This window comes from Apus apus, chromosome 2 (assembly GCF_020740795.1).
Source record: "Apus apus isolate bApuApu2 chromosome 2, bApuApu2.pri.cur, whole genome shotgun sequence".
Classification (NCBI taxonomy): domain Eukaryota; kingdom Metazoa; phylum Chordata; class Aves; order Apodiformes; family Apodidae; genus Apus; species Apus apus.
The window spans coordinates 75,455,267-75,481,121 of record NC_067283.1 but is presented as its reverse complement, the minus strand read 5'-3'; the positions used below and the strand labels follow the sequence as shown (position 1 = coordinate 75,481,121).

General features: G+C 36.0%; 1 protein-coding gene across 1 annotated transcript in view; it reads right to left on the bottom strand.

Moving 5' to 3' along the window:
- CDH9 (cadherin 9) overlaps positions 1-25,855 on the bottom strand; it is a 97,919-nt gene that overhangs the window by 20,452 nt on the left and 51,612 nt on the right. The window contains exons 3-4 of the mRNA XM_051612096.1: positions 23,064-23,358; positions 3,004-3,123 (exon numbers count right to left, since the gene is read on the bottom strand). Coding sequence (XP_051468056.1) covers positions 3,004-3,123; positions 23,064-23,358 — 415 coding nt within the window. The remainder of the gene's footprint in view (positions 1-3,003; positions 3,124-23,063; positions 23,359-25,855) is intronic.

Below are 25,855 nucleotides of genomic sequence, written 5' to 3'. Positions count from 1 at the left end.
AAACAAGGTATACTGCAATAACCCTTTCAATCTATGGCTGATCTAATGTGATTTTAAGGAAATAAGATAAATAAATGTAACAGAGATATTATTTATTTATTGTGATGTGCTAAATAATTTTTATTATTATTTCAATGACAAAAATATAATTATACCAATTGAATTAATGACATTTTTCCGTTATTATCCCCAGTTATTATTTTTGTGTATTATATAAACTCCAGTCCTGCTAAGGTTTTGATATTGTAGCATAAGACTGAACTCTAACATGCCCTGTATTAATTATTTTGGATTGCATATAGATTTTAATGATCTGTGACTGCCAGTGAAAGACAGCCATAACTAATAAAATAATTGGATAAGACTAAAAAAATTGTGTTGGAAAATCTTTTTGGGGGGTCCGATCTCAAGAATTTAATAAATGTAATTTAAATGTCTCAGACTCTTGTACAGCACAAAAAAGAGTAAGAACCAAAGTGAGAAAATAAAATAACCCTTAGACTGGACAGAGAAGTCATTTCAATCCTCCTGGGATCCAAAGCCCATAAGATCTTAATTTTTAATTTTTTTTAATATTTTTTTTTTTTATTTAGAAACAGGGTGGCTTTGCAAGGTCATGTGTTGAGAGTTTCTCTTTTGAAGTAGGAGAATTTAAATACAGCACCCTTTTTTGCTTGGAGGATTCTCACCCTTTCTTTACCTTTCTCAGAAGGTGGCTCTCATTACAAGTTCACCTTGGTGTGGAAGTTCTCCTATTACGCACAAAAAAAAAAAGCAAACCTGGAAAACTCCTACTCCTAGAAAAAGTGAAACAAAGCAGTCTAGAGGCTGTGACATTAATGTCTAATCCAGAATTTCCAGGTTCTGGCTAGTATATCTAGGCTTGTTAATATATGTAACATAAAAAACCCTGAATTAGATAAAATGAAAGATAATTCCAGAACCAAAGATGAGAGCACGTTTTCCTCAAACTGAATCTGCCTAACCACCTGTTTCCCTGCTCATGCCTAGTGAAGACATTTTGGGTAGGGGATAGCAGAAAAGAGAAAAAAGAGACAGTTATGAAAAGGTGGGAAAAAACTCAAGCACCTTAATCCTAGGCAAAATCATTATACACATTACAATTCAAAAGTGTAGTCATGTGACTCTCACCCTTTTGGTATACCCTGAGGTATTAAAAATAAATAATTTGTTTCCAAAGTAAATCAGCCATCATCTGGGCATACTTCATGGATTAGGAACTTCAGGGGACTCTAGGCACAACTGTGCTTAAGTTCTGAATTCTCAAATCAGAACTAGTTTGATAACATGTAGGAACAAGCTATTGTGATGCCTGCTAAATCTTGTATGCATTAGGATTACCGACCTGGAGAGGGAGAGGGTTTTGTCATTTGATTGGTTTTTTAACCCCAATTTTGACTTACAGATACCCAAAGTTCACACAGATTTTTCTTCCATGTGTCTGTCTCTTACCTGATTTCCTGCATAATAGTGAAAAGAGCTTCCATTCAGACTTTACAAATTAAATGAATCAATGCCTCTTGCTTCAATTCTAATAGCTTTGATATCAGAGCACAGTTTCAAAAAGCATCTTGAGTTTAAAATTGCCCATGGTCAAGAACTGTGTGTGGTTCGTGTGATGTGGTTTTGATAGTGGCGGGGGAGGAGAGGTAGAGGGGTGACTACTGTGAGAAGCAGCTGGAAGCTCCCCACCGCTGGCCAAGGCTGAGCCCATCAGTGATGGTGGATGTGCCTCTGCAATTAACATATTCAAGAAGGGGAAAACAACACTGCAATAAGACCTGCAGGACAGAAGAGAGGGGAAGGTGAGTGATGCCAGAGCAGAGATACTAAGATCAGCGAGGAAGGATAGGGAGGAGGTGCCTGAGCAGAGGTTCCCCTGCAGCCTGTGATGAGATGGCCGCCGTCTTCTGCAGCCCATGGAGAAGCATGGTGGAGCAGCCTGTGAAGGACCACTGTGGGGCAGATGTAGACCTACAACCATGGAGGACCAGGTAAGGTGACTGCTCTTGAAGTGGACTGTGACTCTGTGAGAAGACCTCACTGGAGCAGTCAGTTCCTGATGGGCTGCACCCTGTGGGAGGAACTCATGTTGGAGGGGTTCAGGAGGGACCCCGTGTTGGAGCTGGGGAGCCCTGCCCCTGAAGGAGTGACAGAAAACGTGGTGCGATTAACTAGTCATAAACCCTAGAGAAACCAGGAGCAAAGTAATTTGTGCCGGAGAAGAAGGGAGGGGTGGGGGAAGGTATTTCAGATGTGGTTGTTTGTTTTTTCTCTTTGACCTGCTTTGATTTTATTTGTGATAAATTAAACTGATTTTTTTTCCCCAGGTTGAGCCTCTTTTGCCTGTGACCAAATTGGTGAGTGAACGCCCCCCCCGTCCTTGTTCTGACCAACAAACTTTTAGTTGCCTTTTCTCCTGCCCATCCGACAGTGGCAGGGTTAGGGAGGTGGGGGATGTGAGTGAGCAGCTGCCTGGTTGTTGCCAGCTAGGCCAAAATCACTGCAAGGATCTTCCACAAACTTTTCGAAACTTTTGGCAATTTTTTTTCATTATTTATTTATTTGTTTTTTACAGTCTGGAATTGTCCAGCTCCTTTTTTCTTTTCTTAAAGAGAAATAGATTAAATTCTCAGAAATTGGTGTAAAATAAGCTTTAATATTTTCATGATTCTTTGGACACTTTGTAATACTCTACACCCTTTCTGAGCTGCTAACCCTTACAGTCAACAAACATCTTCCAGGAGCCATTGATAACAAGTAAAGCAGTTCTTCTGCAACAATATTTTAACAAAAAGGACACACTTTTATTGTGATTCCAGTTTCCATTTAGAAAATGTGTATTAAATTCATGTCAAGTCATATGATGCCATATGCCTGTTGTATATGCCTGTTACAATATTTAAATGCAAGTGAAAAGTGTCTTGATCCCTGTGTACTCTCTCTATCATTGCAAGAAGTAAGACTGTGTGAGTCGCTAACCTGTTTCTGGATCCACTGAGAAATATGGCTGTCCCTGGAGGATGCTGTACACCACTTTGGCACTGTTTCCATAGTTAGCATCATCAGCATCTGTGGCTGTCACTTGAATAACAGATGTACCTAAATAGGAACAAAACAAGGAATCAGCAGATTTTAAGGAAGCGTCTACTTGTAAACCACATACATTGGTTTTAGTATTGAATTCAGCATTCAGTGGATAAATCCAATGTTATCCCATCCAAGCAAACAGTAAACCAAAGTCTCATCTTCCTCATAACTAAAACTAAAATAATTATCACTTAGGTTTCATGCTTCAGTTAAACATGAGTAAACACACAGGGCCAGATGCGTGTCTTTGAAATGCAACAGAGCATTAACTTCCTGATGATCAAATAGGTTTGAAGATATTTCTCTGGCAATAACATGACCTTAGTTGAAACTGTTTGCCTAAAAGATAGGTAGCTGCTGTGTGAAAAGTAACATTAGGATTCTGAACTTTGGCTTAATCAGTAAATTAACCTTAAGCAAATTTCCTCATGTTCATTTTCTGCTTAGATGACAACCTGTGAAGTGAGACTGAATAAATTTCTCTTATCCTAACTAATATTAAAGATGCCTTAAAATTTATATTGGTTTTCCAGAAGGATATTCCAGAGTTTTTTCTCACTTGATCAAAATTATTCAACTTTTTGGTAAATGCTTTCCATAAAATGATTGATACATTTTTTTCAGCAGTCACTTACTTTGCTTGAAAACGGCATACCCATGTCCTGTGATCACAATGAGGAGAATATAGGCTATACAGGAGTAAGAGTGCTGTGAGGCAATACATTTGGTGTAGTTATTGATTAGAAACAAATGAAAGTTTCTGTAAAGCCTTTTTTAATCAGGTACATAAATGGACAAAATTGTTCCTCACAAGCTTTTACTTCTAAGCCATTTTCAAGATGTCAGGACGTATTTTGTTAACACAATTTAGAGCTGACAAATGTCTGGATAAATGCAAGCAGTCCAGTAGCTAGAAATGTAGAGTCCTTAACTCTTTGCCAAGGGCAGAAGACTGAGAAACAGCTCTTTTTCCTATTTTTGGCTGGCTAAATATTATGTATCTCCCTTTCCTTATAAGAAAAGGTTTGGTGAGCACTGTCCACTTAAGTGTTATCATTTCCTATTACTTTTTTCTTCACCCTCTGTCTAGATTGCAGCTTAGACAAGTAACTTGAAGTCAAGTATCTGTCTTTACTACAAAATTAGAAGATGGTGATTTACCTGTGACTAATGGAATTGAAATTAATCATCTCTGCTGTCACTCTTCAGTATATACAATGGATTGAGGAAAGTAGAAATTTGCAAGCAAAACCAGATTTCTGAGAGCACGTTATTATGGAGTCCTGTTAGACACATCTCTTTTCTCATAGTACGTAATACTGTTTTACACATAATAGCTTTACCTACAAAACAGCAACTATTCCCAGTATTTCAGGTTATTTGAACAGCATGAAAGAGGGGAAGAATACTTTTTTCTCTGCAACAAACCAGGAAAAAAAGTTGTAAAAATGCTTTGTCACAATTAATCAAACTCTGAAGAGCATTTTTGCCATCAGCCATCTAGATTACTTTTTGCCTGGTTCAGCAGAGGTCCTCTGTGTGCCCAGCTGAACTATAAAGATAATCCTGAATAAGTCAATAATAAAAGGCAATTTTATCACTAACAGTGTCCAAGAGAATTCCCCATCTGGACAAAAAATGAAGACAGGTTTCTGAGAAATGTAAAGTTCAGTAAGTCCTATCTGATTTAAAAAAAACAAACAACACCAAAACAAACAACAAACAAACACAACAAACCAGCCAATAAGTAAAATCCTATGCCTCCTCAAAACTAAGAGGGAAATGAAAGTCAATGTATCATTTGCTAGCCTATTAAATTCTCGGTCATCAGTAGACTCATATGCTTATACTGTGAGCCACTGTAGAATCCAGAAGTTAAGAATCAGGGCAAATGTATATGTTCATTCCACCCTCCTCCCCCCAAAAAATACCCCAAGTGTCTTCATCAGGAAAACTCTTGCTATGATTTCATGATCTACGCACTGTCTTGGGGCTGACACAGAAGTTTGTATGTGGTCACAACAACTGAATGGATATTAAATTTATTTTCCTAGCATACTCTTATGAAGGAAAAAAACCCACCCAAACCTGTTTTGAAAAATATTTTATAGATATAGATTAGATATAGATTTTATATATATTTTTTTTAATTATTTTTTTTTTTTAAGAAAGACATTTCAGAGCTCAAAACAGTCTTTCAGAAAAATATGTCTTTGTCTCACTGGAATGAAAATCTTTGTTTCCTGAGGCTGAAGTGCCATATAATTATGACTACTGAGGACAGTATAGAAGCTGTAACCTTACAGAAACTCCGGAGGTCACTACAAGGTAATTAAACTGAATCTGGTACAAAAGGAGTTTGTGTTATCATTTGCACAATATCAACATGTTATTTTACTTGTAAGAGTATGTAGAGTGGTGAAAAAAAGTGTTATAACAGCTGCTGCTTCCTAGTAAACTAATAGTACAATTGTGAAAATTATTAACAGATACATATTCTTAGAAAAATTGTTTTCAGCATTCACTTCACTCTTTTTGCAAAGAATCTGCTGTCATAAAGGAAGATCCTCAAAGATGAAAGGCAGTGTTTGTGCAGCTTTTTTTTTTTTTATGATGAAAGAAACTTCTCTTAGCTTTTGTGGTCCAAAACTAAACCAGCATAGACGGTGAAATAAAGAAACAGCATTAATTACAAAGTAATTGGTAATGAAGAAAAAAGAGTTTGCATCTTTTTAATTAAATACAACTGTGCCTTATCCTTACCCCCATCAGAATGGTACCCACATAATACATATGTGTTTATTCATTTGTTTGTTTATAGTCTAAGTTAGCTCACAAGCAGCGTTTTGCCTACATTTGTCAGCAGAAGTCAGGATGACTTAAAATACCCATCACGTTGCTAGGTTAGAATTTAAAATCTTTCAGAGATGCTTCCACAGCTGCCAACATGAGCAGGAATAAAGGAGAGAAGTAGAGCCTGGGAAAAAACTGGTTGGCGGGGAGGTGGTTTAGTTTTTGTCTTTTTTTCTCACTTTCTACCTTTATTTTTAATTGGCAATAAACTAATTTTCCCCAGTTGTTTTGCCCCTGGACTTAACTGGTAAGATATTTCCCCATCTTTATTTCAACCCATGAGATTTTTCGTCTTATGTTCTCTCTTTGTCTAGTACAGGAGCTAATCAAGATCAAACACACCACACAAGTAAACTGGTGTGAAAGACAACAGAGAAAATGTGAGAATGACTACCAGACTAAGAAGTAATAACATAATTTTTCTGTAAAATAGATTGAACTTCAACCCAGTCATACCCTGCAAGCCTATCCCATCTTAGGATAGAAACTAAATCTCAGCGTTCTCAAGGGAAAACTTTGTTTTGCTTTATTTTGATGAATTCTCAGTAGTTCTTTCACACAACTTGCAGTTTGCCTTGTTGACTTTCTATCTCAAAGATTCTGCCCGCAATAATGAGCAAGGGATAGCAGTTTGCTGAATGTGTTAAATTTGTCAAACTTTATGAGTGCTATAGCATCAGCACTCTTTTTTTTTTTTCTTCCCCCCCCCCCCTCCCCGCCTTCTTTGTTTAGACATTAAGTCTGGAAACTTAAACACTTTAACAGCACATCTGGGATGGATGAGTTCCTAATGAAAGGGTGGAAAAATGCAAAAAATAATTGTGAAGATGACCTGAGAGAAGACAGATCTAGACTAAATCAATGTAATTAACGTCTTTGTGAGTGTTTGTGTGTACATTTGTACATGCGTGCATGTAGTAATGTAGAGTTCAAAAGGAAATTTGAATGAGAGCAGAACTCCATACCTGGGGCAGTATAACTTTTATGTGAGAACCAAGTCCCACTAACACAGATTTCCAGAACTAGGAGGAGTAAGACAAATTTGAAAAAGCATTTGAAATGAGAATGCTTTTCTGAATTATGCTTAGAATGCTTTCTCCTTTTTTGTTGCTGTTCAGTCTTTGGAAGACTCCCTCTGGTATAATTAGCTGTCCTAGCATGATACCAGAATGCATTGTAAAGCTGAAGTAAATACACTGCAGAGGATCGCTGTAGTGCAAAAGAGGTCTTCCACCAGATGAGATAGGCACACATTTTGCTACTTTATCATGTAAAGTAATAATCTTCAGCATGCAGCTTCTGCTCCTACTTGGCTCCTTAGCTTAACGGAAATCAAAACAGCTTCTGCCAGTCAGAACATATCTGCATCTCCTTGAAAATGCTATTTTACTGAGAATTTTTTTGGTAATCTTCATTTTGAACAGTAATCTCCAGTTTGGGTGAAGAAAATGAGCAGATTATGCTGACAGCATAATATGCTTCCAGATTCCAACATAAACACTGTGGAGAACCGCCCTCCACAAAAGATATGTCTCTCACTCAAATTGACTGCAACAGAGGGATGTAAACAGGGAAAAGAAAAAAGGAAAAAGAAAAAAGCAGCGGCGAGAACACTGCGGGGGGGGGGAGGGGTGCTGCCAGCCCCACCTTTGCAGCCAGGACCCAGCTTTTGCTGCAACTTTTCTGCACGTAGGGGCTGAGAGCTGAGCTGACTGAAAGACCTATTGACCACCTTACAAAGACAGTTGTTGTGGGTCCTTATCGGTCGTTAGCGCGCATGGTTCGCTGCTACTGAAAGAAAGGAGAGAGAAGAAAGAAAGACAGAAGAAAGCGGGATAGGAGACCAGATAAAAGGGAGCCTGCTGTGGCTGGGGTGTGCAGCTTGTTCCTGCTTTTTCTCGTGGAGCCTCTTCGCCGAGAAGCTGCGGGAAAGGAGGCGAGGAATCGGAGAAGAGGACTAGAGCACACTAAAAGAGCTGATAAAACTAAGAAAGCCAGACTCACTGCTGGCTCCCTAAACCCCGCGGCATCAAGCGCTCCCAAGGCCGCGTTGCCGGAGCAGCAGCCGCCGCAGTTCCAGCCGCCGCTGCTGCAGTTCCAGGCTAAAGCCGCAGTCGCCGCCAAACCTGTCAGGGCTTCTGAGCCGGAAACTGTGAGAGAGACTCCCTGTCCGAGACTCTTTCTGTGTCCTTCCTTGTGTTCTTTTCCCCGGGCAAAAATAACCGGCCACATTGACACGCTCACCTCTTCTACCCTATAAGGGAAAAAAGCTTCGGGCGCTCTACCCCCAACTATAATAGTGTTTCTTTCTTTCTCTTTACCTCCCGCTTATCGCGCTCAAATACCCAGTTCACACGTACAAACGTTACACACCCCAAGTTTTATCTCGGGTAACCACATTCACACAACACAACCCCTTTGTGCAACCAGTGTTCCCTGTTTCTCACTGTTTCATCCAGTTGCTCCAGTAAAGGTTTGGTGTTTCTTTAACCAAGAGGGTCTCTGTGTACGTGTGTCCTTGCACACATATCCGTGAGGGGCTTTCGGTCTGGAGCCCCCGATGGAAGCCGGTCCCAATCCAGGGATGAACCCACATAAAAATAACAAAGCCATCCTGACAGGCCACGCTCTGACCCCAGTTTCGGCTCGGACCAGACCGGACCGTGACAAACACTGGGTTAAAAAAATGACAGTGAGTTAAATATAATTCAGAACCATTAAATTTCGTTTCTAAGGAGAATTTTGTAACTTAAGCGCATTTTGAGTTTGATTCAATTATTTATTTATTTGTTTGTTTGTTTACAAAGTTATGATTTCACATCAATTCAAACTTCTGATTTTAAGAAGAAATAAGATGTTTCATTTAGGCTTTGGCCATCTAATATTAAGTTTTCAAAAATAATTTGGAAATAAAAGCATCTGAAAATTCTGAAACAGAATGTTTTTACATTATCAGATAGTTCATTTTCTATTTTTTTCTCAAGTCAACTTCTGTCAAAATTGGCAATTACTGAAAATATTTTATTTTTACAGAGAACTTCTGTTTGTGAGTATTTGTGTATGTATCTATGTTTAAGAGAGTGCTCCACTCAAAGCAGAAAGGCTGTTTCATTTTCGGAAACAGAAGACCAGCTGGGGCAAGTAGAGAGGCAGGAAGGACTTTGTCTAACTCAAAGAGAAGATTTTGTGCTTGCTTCCTGTTTTCAGGCATAATGACAGTCTGGTGTTCAGCAAGTTTATTCATGGAGGGAAGATTTTCGAAGTAGAATACTTTCGCAAATTGAAAAGATTTGAGAGAGCTCTTTAAAAAGTCTGGAGGCAAAGTTAGGAATTCTGTGTGGCTAAAAGCCTAAAGAAGATAACTGGACAGATAGTTTGCTTGCACAGCATGACTCCAAGGATTATATATTTTCATGTGGAAGTACTGTGGAGATGTCCTTGCTGAAGATATAAGTGAAATTTTAAGTGAGCTACGGAAATATTGACAAGAATTAACCCAATTTGGTTTTGAGACCAGGTTGTTCTCTCAGGATAGGAATCCATGCTTAGGCAATGAACTCGACAGATTTTGAGCTAAGAGCAGTCATATGGAACTACCCAAACCTAAAAGTTTAGGAACACTTAGAATTCACCACCAAGAATCTCATTACCACATCAATTGAACTACATCACTTCAGAATGCTTTCAATACAAAGGACAGAGCTAAATAAGGTTGAGATATAAATCTTATATTTGCTCTGAAAACTCTACCAAGAAAGCTGACGGAATAGGGAACAGCAAAATGAACTTTACTCTTTTGTACAATTTAGTAGAGATTTCACCAGGCTGCTTTTTCTTTGATGCAGAAAAGGCTAGAAGGTTGGTAGCATGAAAAATTCCTCAGAGCAAAGACAGAATAAAAGCAGAAAAGGAGAAAGTATCAACAGGTAGATATATCCATGATACAAGCTAGAAGAAGAATAAATAGTCATGACTGTGAAAAACAAATAAAGCCAACTTAGAACATAAAAGAAACCTGAGGAACCAGACTCAAAAGAGCAATACCATGACACTGGAAAATTAAGAAGAAACTTAAAATATAGTCCAGCCAAATATACTGAAAAGGTGAAATGGTGACATAAAATGAGAGATGCAGTATTTCATAAATTACGTTTTGCTTACTAGATTATTTTTAATAGTTCACCATATAGGTAGGAGGTGAAACTTAATTTCACTTGAAAATATTTATCTTATTTTTGTGTATTTTTGTGAGTTACATAATGACTGATTGAGAAGTCAGGTGATGTGCTAGCTCCTGTAGATAGGTATTGTACTTTTGTTTCGGCTGTCCACTGATCTCCCATTTGGGAATCAAAAACTTTGCACCGTGTGTGTGTGTATACATATAGTCACTGTAAATTCTGCTAATGTGACTAAAAGTAATTTGTGGGAGGTGCAGGAAAACCAAGCTATACTGTGTGGTATAACTCTGTTTCTTCCATCAGAACTACCTTTAACTCTATTTTATGCCATACTGCTCAGAAAAGAAAAACCTTATCACCCACTGTGGAAGTATGAGATCCTATTTTTATGCAGCTTTACTCTGGAAAACATTCCCTGTATTTTCCTAGAATCATAGAATTGTTTTGGTTGGAAAAGACCTTTAAGATCAAGTCCAATCATTAACCTAGCATACTGCCAAGTTCACCACTAAATCATGTCCCTAAGCACCACCTCTACATGTCTTTTAAACAACTCCAGGCATGGTAATTCAACCACTTCCCTGGGTAGCCTGTTCCAATGCCTGACAACCCATTCAGTTAAGAAATTTTTCCTAATATCCAATCTAAACTTCCCCTGGCACAACCTGAGGCCATTTACTCTTGTTCTATTGCTTGTAACTTGAGACAAGAGACCAACACCTATCTCACTACAATGTCCTTTGAGTTAGTTGTAGAGAGTGATAAGGTTTCCCCTGAGCCTCCTTTTCTCCAGAATGCACAGCCCCAGTTCCTTCATCTACTCCTTGTAAAACTTCCTCTCCTGACCCTTCACCAGCATTATTGCCCTTCTTTGGGCATACTCCAGCACCTCAATGTCCTCCTTGTAGAACTCAGTATTCGAGATGCGGCCTCACCAGTACAATCACTTCTCTACTCCTGCTGGTCACACTATTTCCTATACAAGCCAGGATGTTTTTGGCCACCTGGTCACACTGCTGGTTCATATTCAGCTGGCTGTTGACCAACACCCCCAGGTCCCTTTATTTCAGGCACATTTTCAGTCACTTCTCTTCAAGTCTGTAGTTGCATGTAGTTGTCCTGACTCAAGTGCAGGACTTGGCACAAGTGTAAAACACACATCTTATAAATATAATAGTAAAATAATTATAATAATATATTTTATGTGATGTTTCAAAGTTTTGTTCAATGCTTTCTTTCTATGACAAACTGACCTAATATTTTAGATTATGTTATCAAAATTTACATTAAAGAAGGAAGTACATACTAATGGTTGTCACACAACATAGATGCAATGTGACTGCACTACTCTGTCTTTAATCTGCCTGAAATGCTGTGTGGAGTAGAAGATTTTGCCAGTGAATATAATACATACACCATTGTAAAATAATGTCTGAAATTGAACTGGAGAAGAATGGTTAAAGCTGAACAAAACTTCTGGCCCTTGACCTCCAGCTGTTCAGTACCTTGATACAGTAACTAGTTTTCCTTTGGCAGTAACTGTAACTGTGAAGTGCATCACATGCCCTGCCTGAGAATTTGAAAAGATTTATGCATGCAATAACAAGTAGGAAAAAGTAAAAAGAATGAGAAGTAGTGGGTGAACAGCTCTGTGTATGTTTACCCTTTTGGAAAGCTTCTTTTTCTTCTTCTCACCATAAAGAAAGTCACTTCTGAAAGAGCAACACTGGTGCAATCAGTTGGCAGTTATAAGGTAAAGAAAAGAGTAGGCATATTCTTTCAAGTGCTAATGTTGACTAGCTTTTACGTTGCATTTCCTGGTGACTAAAGAGGTACAGTATAAAGTGATCGGCCACCCATAATAAATGAATTGCTGCTTGGAAGTCTTTCATTTTGTTCAACATGCTGTACAAGCTTACAATTAAGAAACCTCTCTAGGCAGAACTATTATCAAAAATAAACTGAAAGCTAAAAAGAAGAGAAAAAAAAATAATCAAGAATTTTTCTTCAAAATTTTTATTCAATATACTGATGAATCTCAATAGTACCATGTTTCTGGGCCAGGGACTGCTATGCATATGATAAGGCTGTTTACAACTAGAATTATTCGCTAATGAAATAAATATGTTGAGGGAACAAGTAATGCTGTAATAGAGCAGTTAGTTACATTGGTTACTCTTTTTCTGACCACAATGCTTTTCCAAAGTATATGGAAATAGGCCAGTTTTACGGAACGACACCTGCCATCCATGGCAGGTCAGTCAGAGAAAATCAACCACTTAAGAATCTGGAAGGCTCGTTTCCTTTTTAGAGGAGAGCTGGTGATCTTGTCCCTTTCCCTCACCTCAATTTCTGGAATACTCTGAAGGAGAGGAACAGCTTTCAGTTGTTTTTCTAATAAATTTAGGAAGAGCTGGTCCCTGTTAATCCTACTAGGAGAAGGAGTTGTTTGTAAAGGCTGCAGAGCCTTGATTAAAAATACCAATTTCTAGTCAGCAGATACTACTAAGTTTTTAGATGTATTTATTATTTTTAATTTATAAAATAATGAAGTAATCCAAGAGATGTTATTTTTTCACTGCTTTCAGGACCCTGAAGGGAGCTTACAGGAAAGGTGGGGAGGGATTTTTGCCAGGGTATGTAGTGATAAGATGAGGAGCAATGGTTTTAGTCCGGAAGAGGGTAGATTTAGGTTAGACATGAGGAAGAAATTCTTTAGTGTGAGGGTGGTGAGACATTTCAACAGGTTGCCCAGGGAGGCTGTGGAAGCCCTGTCCCTGGAAGTGTTCCAAGGCCAGGACGGATGGAGATTTGAGAAACCTGGTCTAGTGGGAGGTGTCCCTGCCTATGTAGGGGAGTTGTAACTAGGTGGTCTCAAGGTGCCTTCCAACGCAAACCATTCTATGATTCTGTGATTCTATGGATGTCTGTGGCAATGAAAGTAAAGACCTATAATTTGGAAGAGAAATGGAGTTTGAAGCAGGGAAAATGAAACAAATTCCAGGTTTATCTTAGTTACTGTTTGTTTGGGTTTTTTTAAATTACATTATTTAAAGTACTGTTTTCAGACAAAAGCAAAATAATTCTAGAGCTTGCATGGCTATATAAAAGTAAATATAGATTTAAGTGAATAGGTGTATGTGTGCATGTACATACAGAGAAAAGCCATAGAATATTATGTAGGATTGCTCTAGGGACTTTTCTGTCCTAAAGACTGTTAAGTTTTCATTATGTTTACAAATTGATCACAACTGATTGCAAGATTTCTATGACAGTAAATGACGCACATCATGATGTCTAATTTGGACAAATGTCAAGTTCTGAAAACTTCTGGTTGAAAAGCATTAAAGGTATTGATTTCAAGTTGTTTGTTTGGGAAATACTGTTAGAGATACCTGACCTCATGGCCAAAGATTTAGATATTGGGGTATCTAGGTCTTAGTAAAAATCATTTGAAGAAATGCTCTTAGATAGTTTGTCTATCTGCCTCAGGCAGACACAGGTTCCTGATAGCCAAGGTACCTTTTAAAATCTTACTTATTAAGTTAGTAAGTATTAATCTTCTAGACCAGGAAATGCAAGACTTTTTCCCCTGTCCTTTCTCTTAACCCTTTCAGTGTGCTGAAGAAGTGGTTATTATTTAAAGCTGTGACGTTGTTTTTTTTTTACAACTGTCACATACTTTGACTTTATGAGGAAATAAACCTTTTGATTTTTTGTTTATGTCTCCAATATAGTGTGTACACAGCTTTATTTATTACAAGCTATTTATAATTTTCCTGAGAGCAGAGTGAAGTTACTGTTACTGAGCTGGCTTTCTGACAGGAAGTTTTGATGAGAATTTGTGGTTTATTGGCAGCAGCTCAGCCAATGCAGGGCATTTACACATGTATACATACTTCAGTGGACAGCAAGTTACGTTGTTTTTTTTTTTAAATTACCAATTAGGTGTGAGCAATACATGTTTTAAACAGGATGATATGAACAATTTTCAGAGGAATAAAACTTATATTTGCACAGATCTTAATAATACTTGAATGCAATTTCACATTGTCATACATCTATGAGGTTGTAGGAAAAAGCTATTCTGGAAAGTCTTTTGAGGCATTTGGTTTGATAGCAGATAATTAAGTAAATGTGAGCATTAGGATTGCTGTTATTGTGAAAACGTGCAGATGTGCATTTTGCTAGATATTAAGAAAAATGCAAAGATTGCCATGTGAAATTCTTCAAGCTGTCTTGTTCCATGTACAGAATAGAAGATGAGTATCAGTGGGAATAATACAGAGTAGTTTTCAAATAAGGAGGGAGATAGACAAGGTAGTCCTGGATAAGCCTTTTCTTACCTTCATTTTCTTGCCTCTGTGAATGCTGTGTATGACATAAAACTTCCAAAATTACTTCCAAAATTATGATTGGCAAAAAGGAAAAATGGTAACATAATGTAGAATTCAAGTTGACTTGTTAATTGAACAAAGAAAAACACATACGTAGTAACTGCCTCTTCTGTAATTAATCTTCTGTATTGCTAGAAATGTATAACCAATTCTCATACCTATTTTCAATATTTAATTGAAGAAATATGATTTTATTTGTCTAATATATATAAGATACATAACTATTATGTATACATATAAATATATATGTGGATGGGCACATTTTAAGTGAGAAATCTATTTATTTAAAAATACTGTATCCATTATAGACCTTTCATCTCAGAGATGTATTTGATGGTCTCTTTCAGGGAGAATAATAGATTTTTTGGGGGGGAGTAATTTTCTTTTCCTGAGCTTACTACTCCTAGGGTGGTAGCATGTGGCATGTAAATAATATGTAATAGAAGTAGTGATAATCATTGGGCTTCACATGAGATAAAGCTCTACTAAAACTGAGGGTTAGGGGTGGAGAGGGATGGCTCATGAAATGAGATACATTGGATAAATAAAGTTGTAGAAGTCTGGACCTTTGTTTTGTAACAGATTGATTTGCTTGATGAAACTGGTACCTCTTTGGGAGACTGAAAATTGATATCAAAGCATTTTAATGTGCATTCTACTGTGTGTGAGAGTTAATTTTAATTTATATTAATATGAACCCTTGTATATTATTTACACATTTTGGAAGTTCTAGAGAAATTTGGTGGAAAAAAAAACAACCCGCAAACTAAATAACTCTGCGTATATGTTTTACTTTCAAAATAGATGCATGCATGTGTTAGCATGATTTAAAAAAAAAAATAAACCTGACATTTTATACTCAGCTGCATAATGTTAGCAACTAAAATGTATATTCAGGCATTCAGAAAGGTGCCTTTGCTTTTAGAAACTACTGAAAAGTTTCTGTGTTCAGAGAATTAGAATAAGGAATCACCCTTGATGTGCTTTAACAGCATAAAAAATGAAAGAATACTTCTCAATATAATTTGTAGATTTATTTTATTGCTATGGATGACCAATTATCAAACAGATTTAACTTGTATCTAGTTAATTACAATTGCTGACTTGCATCTGTGTGTTCAGTCTTCCCAGACTACTACAGATGTACAATTTGAGAAATCCTTTTCTCAATAATAACTTAAATGAAGAATTTTTTTTTTCAGACACCTAAAACTACACAAGTAGTTTAACTACATGTTGTCATGGAAGAATCCTATGCATTTGTATGATATAAATACAGACATTAATGTTAACACCGTAAGAGCAAGACCTACCCTTAGACAATAGATTGCCACCTCTCCACTAGTACCTTGCTTATTTTAATGTCTACCATGTTTTAAGTTTTAATAAATCATATAACATATACTCTATTTGACATGTTCCTTCTGATAAAGATGCAGGTGTTCCTGGTATTAATAATGCTATTTAGTCCCAACTATTCTAGTCCTTAGTACCAGCAGTTCAATTGCTACAGGCTTCAATATTGTCACATAAATCTGAGAAGGGACTCATGGTGCCTGTTCTACTGTAGCCTGTGTTAAAAGAAGCAAAACTATTTGGTGGCTGCTAGATGCAAGAGCTCACAAGGGAATAAATTAGGTGCCTACACACTGGCATCATACATAAGAACTCAGTATTTACTGTGACTCAAAACAAGTTGCGTGAGACTATGAGTTCTACCACATTTATATCAAAGAATGTAAAAAGGGTGTATGTTCTTATCAAGAGGTAAATATGCTGGCTGAAACAATTTGGCTGTTTCTTACATTTTGAGAATATCAGTGAAATTTTTACTTTTTAGATGTGAAGCCATGAAAGATGAAAAGGCCTTTAACATCCTATCTGAAGAACAGTAACTCTAACAGTGTAGAATGTATCCCATTGTACTGCAGTGTGAACAAAAGTGCTGATGTGAAGAATTCAGGCCCATTATGCTTTTGTTCAGAGATTATAGTGTTATAGCTGAAAATCTACTGAAATAAATGGAAGGAAAATTGATATGTCGAAGAGTTTTTATTATAAGTATGATACAGGCCACTTTAATGCTAATTTCAAGCTCTATTATAGAGAGGTCCAAACCTCTGGGTTTTTTGTTTCCAATGTACTAATATAACGGGAAATAATAAATTTTTTGTAATAAAGTAACCACACAAGCAGTATTACATTGAATTATTTCAGAGAAATGTAGAGGGGAGCCACATTTCACATAGACAAAGACTGAAAACTCCACTTGGCAAGAATGCTTTCACTTGAAGGGCACCGTGATGTCCAGTTTACAAAGCCAAAAGCCCTATATAGCGATTTAAAAGTCACCCATCCTGCTCACTAATTGCTGTATTTGAGCTGCTGTCATCTTACTCCTTCCTATGAGAAACAGTGTGGATCACCATGTGATGAAGTCAGCAGGTGGAGGTTTATGGGAGCTCAGAAGAGGTCACAAAATTCTAAAAATTAGTTGACAGTGGATCAGTTCCCAGAGGACAGAAATATGAAAAGTATTTATACCATCCTGTGTTTACAGCAAATGCTATCCATCTTTACTCTCTGTGGGAAACTGTTCTTTTCTTCCCCACATAAGTCTAAACAAAATGTCTTTTAAGCCAGCGAAGGCCTCTCCTGATTATCCCCAGCTAACGAACTAAAACAGACTCGCTTCTCAAGGACAACTGAACCCAAAACAACAGATGTGGTCCGGGACAGAAAGGATGGGCGACAAGCCATCCTGTGCCCCTGGCAGTCACCGCCTTAAAGTGGGGCTCATGGATGCTCATTGGCTCTGGACATTGACACTGACTGGACCGGTGGGTCAGGGGGTATAAAAGGTGGTGAGGGCAGCAGGTGGGCCCTTCCCTCCTCCCTGAGGCCCGTTTGGACGCTTTCTGCGTGGGACACCCCCCTGCTGCAGACACAGCAATTCTACAAAACACCTATTTCTTTTACCATCAAGACTGACTGGTTAATTACAGGGGGTGAATAGATGGCTTCATTTTATCTGTTGTGCTGTCTCAGAACTGTGATGTCTTACTAAGAAACCAAAATTCTACCAAAAAAAAAAAAAATAGGCCATACAAAAAAACTATGAGAAATGAAGTGAGCAGTCCTGTTAAGAAGATCTGAGGAAGCTGAAGATATAAGGTAGCTGAAGAAAAATGAGGTTGTCAAGTGATTTTTTAGCTGAGGTTAGCTACTACTGCATGAAACAGTTACACTTTGCATGCTCCGGTCACTTCCCTAACAGCAGCTCTGGCACCTAACCTCATCTGATCTGCCCCAGGGAACAAAAGCAGCAGAAAAAGAAAATACACATTGAGCAACCCATTTTCCTGATTATTTAGCTCCTTAAACTTTAATCTTTGGGGTTTAGAGGAACAGTGGGTGAGGCATAAGAGAACACAAGTAGTAAGAGTGATCAAAAGAAGAAAAAGAGGACGATTCTTTGTTGCTCTACCCTGAGATCTGTTTATCTGTAATGTTAAAATGATTTATAAATCTTAAATTTGTGAATGACAAGAATTCTTTAGAAACGTTGGTTTGAATTTTGACTTTTGCCCCCCACTTTTCTGAATATGCAATATCTTTCAGCTCTTTCAAGCGTGATATTAAAATATACTGCATAAACTTTAAAGGAACTGTGGTGTTTCTGATGACTTATGAGGAATTTCCCAAATTTTATAAAAACAACTGATTTAATTTTTCCTCTTCACTTTCATCTATAAACACATAATATATATATATTAGCTTTTATATGATTGCTTATATTAGTTTTCTAAGTGTTTATCTTTTCTTCAGTCAGTAACAAAGAATAGTGCAGTATCACTAATGGGTAAAAGTATTTCTTATTTATTTATTTTCCCTTCTTTCCTCCAGATTGTTTATTTTAAGAAAGCATTATGAGTCATTGAGCTCTTATTTTCTACTCTCATCTTCATTTGGTTGAATTTTTTTTCATTGTAAGGACTTAAAAGACAAAGAAGATAAAGTTTAAAAGTATAGCAATACTACATTTTAAAAGGAGAACCTTGCGCGGATTATGACAGTTGTAGAGGTTTTGGAATTCTTTCATTATAGTGGCAATGTAAACAGAATTATGGGAAGTATTCTAGCTGCAGGATTTCTGCTATCATGCTTAGTTTGACTAAAAGGAAATCTAATACTATCTTTAATTGCAGAATGTAAAATATGAACTTGTGGACAAAATATTTATTTTAATTATATCTTCCTCTTAAAACTGACTCAATAATTCATTTTAAAATAGAGTATATGTTAACAATATTAGTAAATTTTGGAAGTTAGCAAAGTAGTTTTCATAAGGTTGTGGGAAAGTCAAGACAGTCATTCAGAGCTTTTTTTTTTTTTTCTTTTATAAGCATCTGAAACCAGGGAAAATATGCAGAGAAGAAAATATAATCATTTCCTGCTGAAATATGAAAAATGAGAGCTGTCCCCAATTAGTCATTTGCACACATCTGTGGATTAGTGCTTACTGACATAAGCAAATTCAAAAATAGAAAATGTGATTGTTACTGTGTTTGGTTCAGGTTTTTTTGGTTGGTTGTTTTTTTTGTTTTGTTTTAAGTGCTTTTTGGTTTCTTTGGTTGTTTTTTTTCTGGTTGGTTGGTTTTTTTTCATTTCTTATTTTGATTTTTGTTATGTGGGGGTTTTTTGTTTGGTTGGTTGGTTGTTGTTTTTTTTTTACCATAAGGCATAATTGTTTTTTCAAGAGCTTCCTGTACAAAATAACAAACTGTTCTTAAGAAGTATGAGTTTATGATTACATGGTGTGAAAACATAACGAAAACTAAATATCAGAATGCACCCCTACCTAAATCCAGTAGCAGCTGTGATGCTTATAGATTCCCAAGAGATACTATACAAATAGTAAACAACGATAATTGAACTTCTAACATGATCACTGTGTAACTGATGTTGCAGTATATACTACTACACCTGCAGACAATAACACAGTAACAAAAATGATAGTGTTAATGCATATTACCTTGTGTGATTTATGCAATTTAATATCTCTTTCTCTTTGTATCTATGTATTTTAATATACATTTTGGTTAGAGTAGCTGTTAAATGCAAGGCATATGTAGGCATGCTGTATGCCTGAGTTGAAAGTGGCCATACTTATATTTCATATATAGTGTCCTTCTATAAAACTTCACTGTTCAGGTATAGGAAAACTCTTTTTTTTTTTTTTTTCTTTCCCCCTCCCCTGGCTGTATTTGTAATAAAAGGAATTTAGTGGGAACATCATAAATATTAAATTTAGCCATTTAAAGTATGGTCCTCTATACCTACACACTATAAAAACATTGTCATGTAGAAATTATGAACCAGAAGGTGCCTTTGGTTAGATCCATAAAATCTAGAAAGCAGCGGTTATGTGTGAAGACATGAGTACCAAGTTAAATTAGGCATTATCCCACCTCCTAATAGGATCAATTAAAAGATTAAAAATATATCGTGAATTGCACATCAGCGGCATGCTAAAGATTTTTAATGAGAAGCAAATGGTAAGCCTACTCTTTATTGTGACCAAGATTTTATCTTACTTCTTTGGCATTCCATAATTTTAAAATGTTGAACACCTTTTGTTCCTTTACTTCCTATATCATGTTTGACTAACCTTGAATATTTTTCTGATGTATTTTTTTAAATTATTTTGTATTTAATCAGTTTACATAGTCTGACATAAATCTCAGGATTCTTCCAGTCAATTCTAGCTCTCTAAAAGTACAGTTACAGCAGTTATTAACCTCCAGTTCCTCAGTGCAGTAGCTGATTTTAATGAGAAATTCCATATTACTGAGTTTTAGAATCTCTTTAAATTTTTCATTTAATTTTTTTTTTTGAGTTAATAACATTGTGAGCATTTAGTGTGATCATTTCCATAAAAGTTATCTGAAATGACACTGCAGTCAGCTCACTTCAGTGGTTTTGATTGCTTCCAGTACTAACTTCTCTACACAACATTTTATGTATACCCATAGTGCCGTTGGAGATATGACTGGATACTATTTAGGCATAGCAAGACTAATTTCTGAATAGCTTGATGGCTGCAGTGTAGATATTGCAACATATGATTAACACAAACTAGTGCACAAATAGGGTTTCATATTTTTCCTCAGGCTTGGTAGGTTGTGCTCAAAATCCATGTTACACCTTTACTTTTCTTATTATCAAACTAGTTAAACATGAGTTAAGTTTGCCTATTGGTACTGAAAATCACACTTCTGTCAGAGGTGTTGACTTACCATTTTTCCTTGTATTCTGTAGATCTAGTTATTCCAAGAAACAGTTTCAACACAGTGAGAAATACGTAGTATGTCATTTGAGTAACAGATACACATGCAGCTGGAAACACTGCTACTGATGATTCCTTTTCAGTTTCTCGATCTTAGTGACATTTTCCTGAGCTTCAATAAATATTTACTGTCATATTTGTTAAAATCAGAAAAAAAAAAAAAAAAAGTTCACAAAATTTGTATTTTAAGACACAAATTTGGGAGGAAATGAAGGACGGGAAGAAACAGATTTTCCCACAATTTTTTGACCTGCTCATAATGAGTATAATTATTTCTTAAAATGTATATAGTGCAATCCTACAGTTCTTTACAGTCAGAAAAGTTATTCTGTTAGGTAAGCGAGAATATGCATATATATAGTTGAAACAAATAACCTTCGTCATCTTAAGTATTTATGCAGGTAATGCAGGGATACACTGACTTCTTAATTTTATGTAGTTTTATTGAAGATGATCACCCTATTCCAGGTACTTCCTTGCTTTAAAAAAAATACTCTTGCTGTCTTCCATTTGTTATAGAGGAACATATGGAACTAAGGGGCACTTCATTATTCTGAAACCTGTTTTTCTGGAATGTTCTTTCGTGACCTCAGACTTCTTTCTTTCTTTTAATTTTAAGTATATTTTCTGTTTTGTTTTGTTTTCTTCTTTTTCTTTCAAATGCACTTACTTTCACAACAGCAGTAATCCTAATGTGCACTGCTCACTCAATAATTCCTCAGTTTGCTTTACCGTCAAGACTTTTTTGACACAACCTCCCAATCTCAAATTCCATTTTTAATTCTACAGTCCAGAACCACCTGAAAGGTTTGACTTCCTTACTAAATTTAGCTTTTGGATTTCTATTTCACACTTACCTAATCTGGGAACAGCAATATACAGCAAAATCACTGAAGAGATTGAGTATTGAGGTGTAATGAACTTATTTTGATAACTGACAATTCTGTAAATTTATTATATTCAGAAATAAACACTATGTTCAGGAAAAAATTATTTGGGCTGCATATCCAGACAAAATGAAAGCTAGTAGTTGTTCATTATATCATGCTTATTGAATTAAGAATATTTAAAACTGCTTAAATACCATTTTCATAATGTATTGGAGATTTTTAGATTGATATCCTAGCCACCACGGAAAGTATGAACTAGGAGTTACTTACATAGCCCAGGCTTTATTCTTCTGCTACTGCTCTTAGAGATAATTAGATTCTGGAAGTTATTTTGCAGAGATACATATTAGTCGCAAATGTTGATTGGTATTCTGTTGTCTCTCTTAGCAATGCCGTTATTCAGGGCTGGTTTTGCAGACCACTACAGTAATTCATGACAACTAAATAACTCCTTGAGAATCTGTCAGTTGTTTCCCATAGCCTATGTAGTTTATACTTACACATCTTATTGAAACTGTCTGTACTGGTAAAGAGTGGAGCACTTACGTAATCATGGTGATTTATGGTGATTTTTTCTTGGTAAATATTATCTATCGCTTTATATAATTTGAACAAAACAGATAATTTTTTTTTAAGCTATATTTATCATCCATCTTCCACTGTCACTCGACATTCTGATTTTTCACTGCACCATTTATGAATAGCCATAAATAGAAAAGTCCATATTAAAATAAAAGCAACAAAACCAACGAATATTGTTACCAAAGAGCAAAAATAATTTAAAAAAATCAAACATAAAAACCCCAGCCAAACAAATTTTTAGGTATTTGTCAGAACATATTTTACATAATTTTGATACACTAGTTGATTTACATGTTTACGTGTTTAAAGTTGTTTGTGTCTAAAGGTACAGAAAGGTCTATTAAATTAGATGTTACAAATGCAAAGATTATACGTTTTATGCAAGTGTTATTCTCAACTGCAGCAAAGCTATGTAGTAACTGACATAGACAGCCGCATGTGCCATGTTCATTGATTGTTCCGGCAGGCTTAAAAGAGTAAAGAGAAGCTTATAGTGTGGAAAAAGTATTTAAAAGTGGATGAAGGTGAAGCATTAAGTAAAATTAGGAACTTACAACTTACCATACATTACTGTTGATAAAAAGTGTTCCAAAGATGTTCACAGAAGCTAGTATTAAGTGCCTCAAATAATAAATTACTTACATGTACCAGACCAAATAAAAACCATTTGTATTTTACATAAGGATACATTTTTACCTACCAACTCCAGACATCTCCGGAATACTGGCGGTGTACATGTCCTTGGTGAATTTTGGTTCATTGTCATTGATATCGTGGATTTTAATGATAAATTCAGACTCTGGTTCCACTTGTCTTCCAGATTTTCTGTCTATAGCCTTGGCACGTAGCACATACAAGGACTTTTCTTCTCTGTCCAGTTTCTTTGCAGCATGAATATCTCCTGTATTTTCATCTATAATGAACAGACTGCCAGCCCCATCTCCTGTTAATATGTATTTTAAATTTCCATCTCCATTATCTTGGTCAGTGTGTAGCTTCAGGGAGGTAGAAAAGAAGAATGCTATAAATATATATATTGTTATTACAGACCAAATAATTCAGTATATATGAGTAAGTCTGTACAATCTTGACTGTAATTGGGGTCAGCAGTGGTAATCTTCTGTTTCACTATTGGAAAAATTGCAATTTTGAGACCCAGTCATAGACAAAAAACATCTCTAAATGAACTCCTGAGGACACAAGGGGGATTGAGAAGATTTTGGAGTAGTATTTAAAATTAAAAGCTTCAAACAAAACAATATATTTCTTTGAATAATCTGTTCAGAAAATACCAATAATTTCCTTTTTAAAGATGACAAGGTGTGAAAAACTCCCATTTCTATTTGCAAATTAACACTTGTCTTCCCATTTATTCATTGCTGATAAGGCAATCAGTTACCTTGTAACAACATAGAATTAATGAGTTTTAAGAATTACAGCTTCTGATCTTCCCAAAATCAGCTAAAAATGTTCTGATTTAAGCAATTTGTGTTTCTAGGGGTTGGGGTTTTTTTGTTGTTGTTGGGGTGTTTTTTTTAAGGAACATCTTACATCAGCTAATTGCTTCCTTCCTTCTAGTTCTCTCCACACAGGAGAAATAATTTTCAAGAACACTAGGAGGTAAATTTTCAAAGCATCAAGTGTAGTTTAACAGTCTTAATCTTACTATACCTCTTCATAAGACTTTAAAACTGTATCCCTGTGAACTTACAGGCACTGATTACCATATAGCAAATTATGAAAAAGTGCCTAAAACCAAAGCCAAATCAAGCCAGTAAAGCTAGTCCAGGCACTAGAAATTTTAACATAATACTTTTTGGAAGTCTATTTGTCTAATTTAATTTTTGGGAACACACAGTTCCTTTTTATGAGTATATTTTTCTTAGATCTCTGTTTACAAGTCACATCTGGCCACAGATCAGTGACCTCTGAGTGTTTTTCAAATGCGGATAGAGTCTTATTACAGCATGTTTTTGATTTCTCTGAGTAGAAAAAATATAGTGTATCATCCACCTGAGATTGTATTGTTCAATATCAGTAAAGGTATTACTCTGGAAAATGACTAGAGACAAGTAAAGTATTTTATGCCATTTTTTTCCTTGTTTCTGTATTCCTACCAGTGTTTATCTCCATGTTTCATAGCTGAGCCATTACATCTTTTTATTACCCCACCTGTATACAAGATAATTGTGATAGCTTTCATTAAATTTCTTCACTTTGATTTTCTCCTGTAACATAACGTTAGTCTTCATATGTGATCAGGTTATTGTTATGGTCTTTCAGAGGCAAGACTGGATGAGATGATTACCCAAACAGTAATATTTAATACATTCAGTGTATATCTGTAATAAAGATTTATGAAATTTTTTAAGAATTGGATACAATACATTGAAATAATTTTATACAACATGCATACAGCACTCAAAAAAAAAAAAATTCCTGTCAACTTGATAACTCTACAGGTAATACAGAGAAAATTAACATATATTGTATGGGTACCTTGACACAGATTGTGGAGCATTGTGTAATCACTATACAAAGTTCATTAAAAATCTGATTCATATATTAATATTTGATCTTATTTTTATATTTGATCCTTTTTTTCAGGGGAACAATAAAAAGTAGACTTATTTGTATGTTAAGTAAAAAATATAACATATTTCATTCAGTCAGATTATTTTTTTCCTGTCCCTACAAAACAGTGCGTATTCATTCTTGTTGAGATACTCCTCACCTTGTGGCACAGATACAGCTTTCTCCTTTTTTCATGAGGTAGAATATTTTTAAAATATGGCACATAAAAATCAGATCTCAGGACTGATGACTAACACCTGAGCTTAGATTTTTCATGAAAATAAGCCAGCTACTTTCTGAGTCTTTAAAATGTCCAAGTAAAATATTCAGGTGCCTGTAACTATGCTCTGTGTTGCTACATGCCTCCTTAAAATCCTCAGCCAGACAGCCAGGGGAGTCGCCAGAGAGAGAGCCATGTCTGGGAACTCAGTGAGTGATCAATCCCATGGCTTAGGCAAAGGAAGATCACTTAACATGAGAAGATTTGAGCTTCTGTAAAGAACATCCATCAGTCTCCCTAGGGCTTTTTTGTTTAATTGATTTGGTTTGGGATTTTTTTTTTTTGGTTGATTGGGGTTTTTTTTGATGTTGGCATTGTTGCTTTGTTTTCTTTTCTCTTTTTCTTGCACACATGTAAATGCCCAACACAAACTGCTATTGATAGAAATTTATTTAACTCACTTATTTGAACTAAACTAGACTCTTGCCCACAGGTATTATCTCCATAGCAGCCTTTCTGCCTGACTGTAAAGCAAGAAACAATTTACAGGAGCCCTGGCCTATAATTGTCAAGACTGCTATGCATGGGAAGAATGAAGTATGTCCAAAGACAGTAGAAGAAAAAAAAAGGAGGCAGGGGGTTAAATGAGATTTTTAAATTGTTGTTCTTGGTTTAGAATAGAAAACAAATTCCTTTGT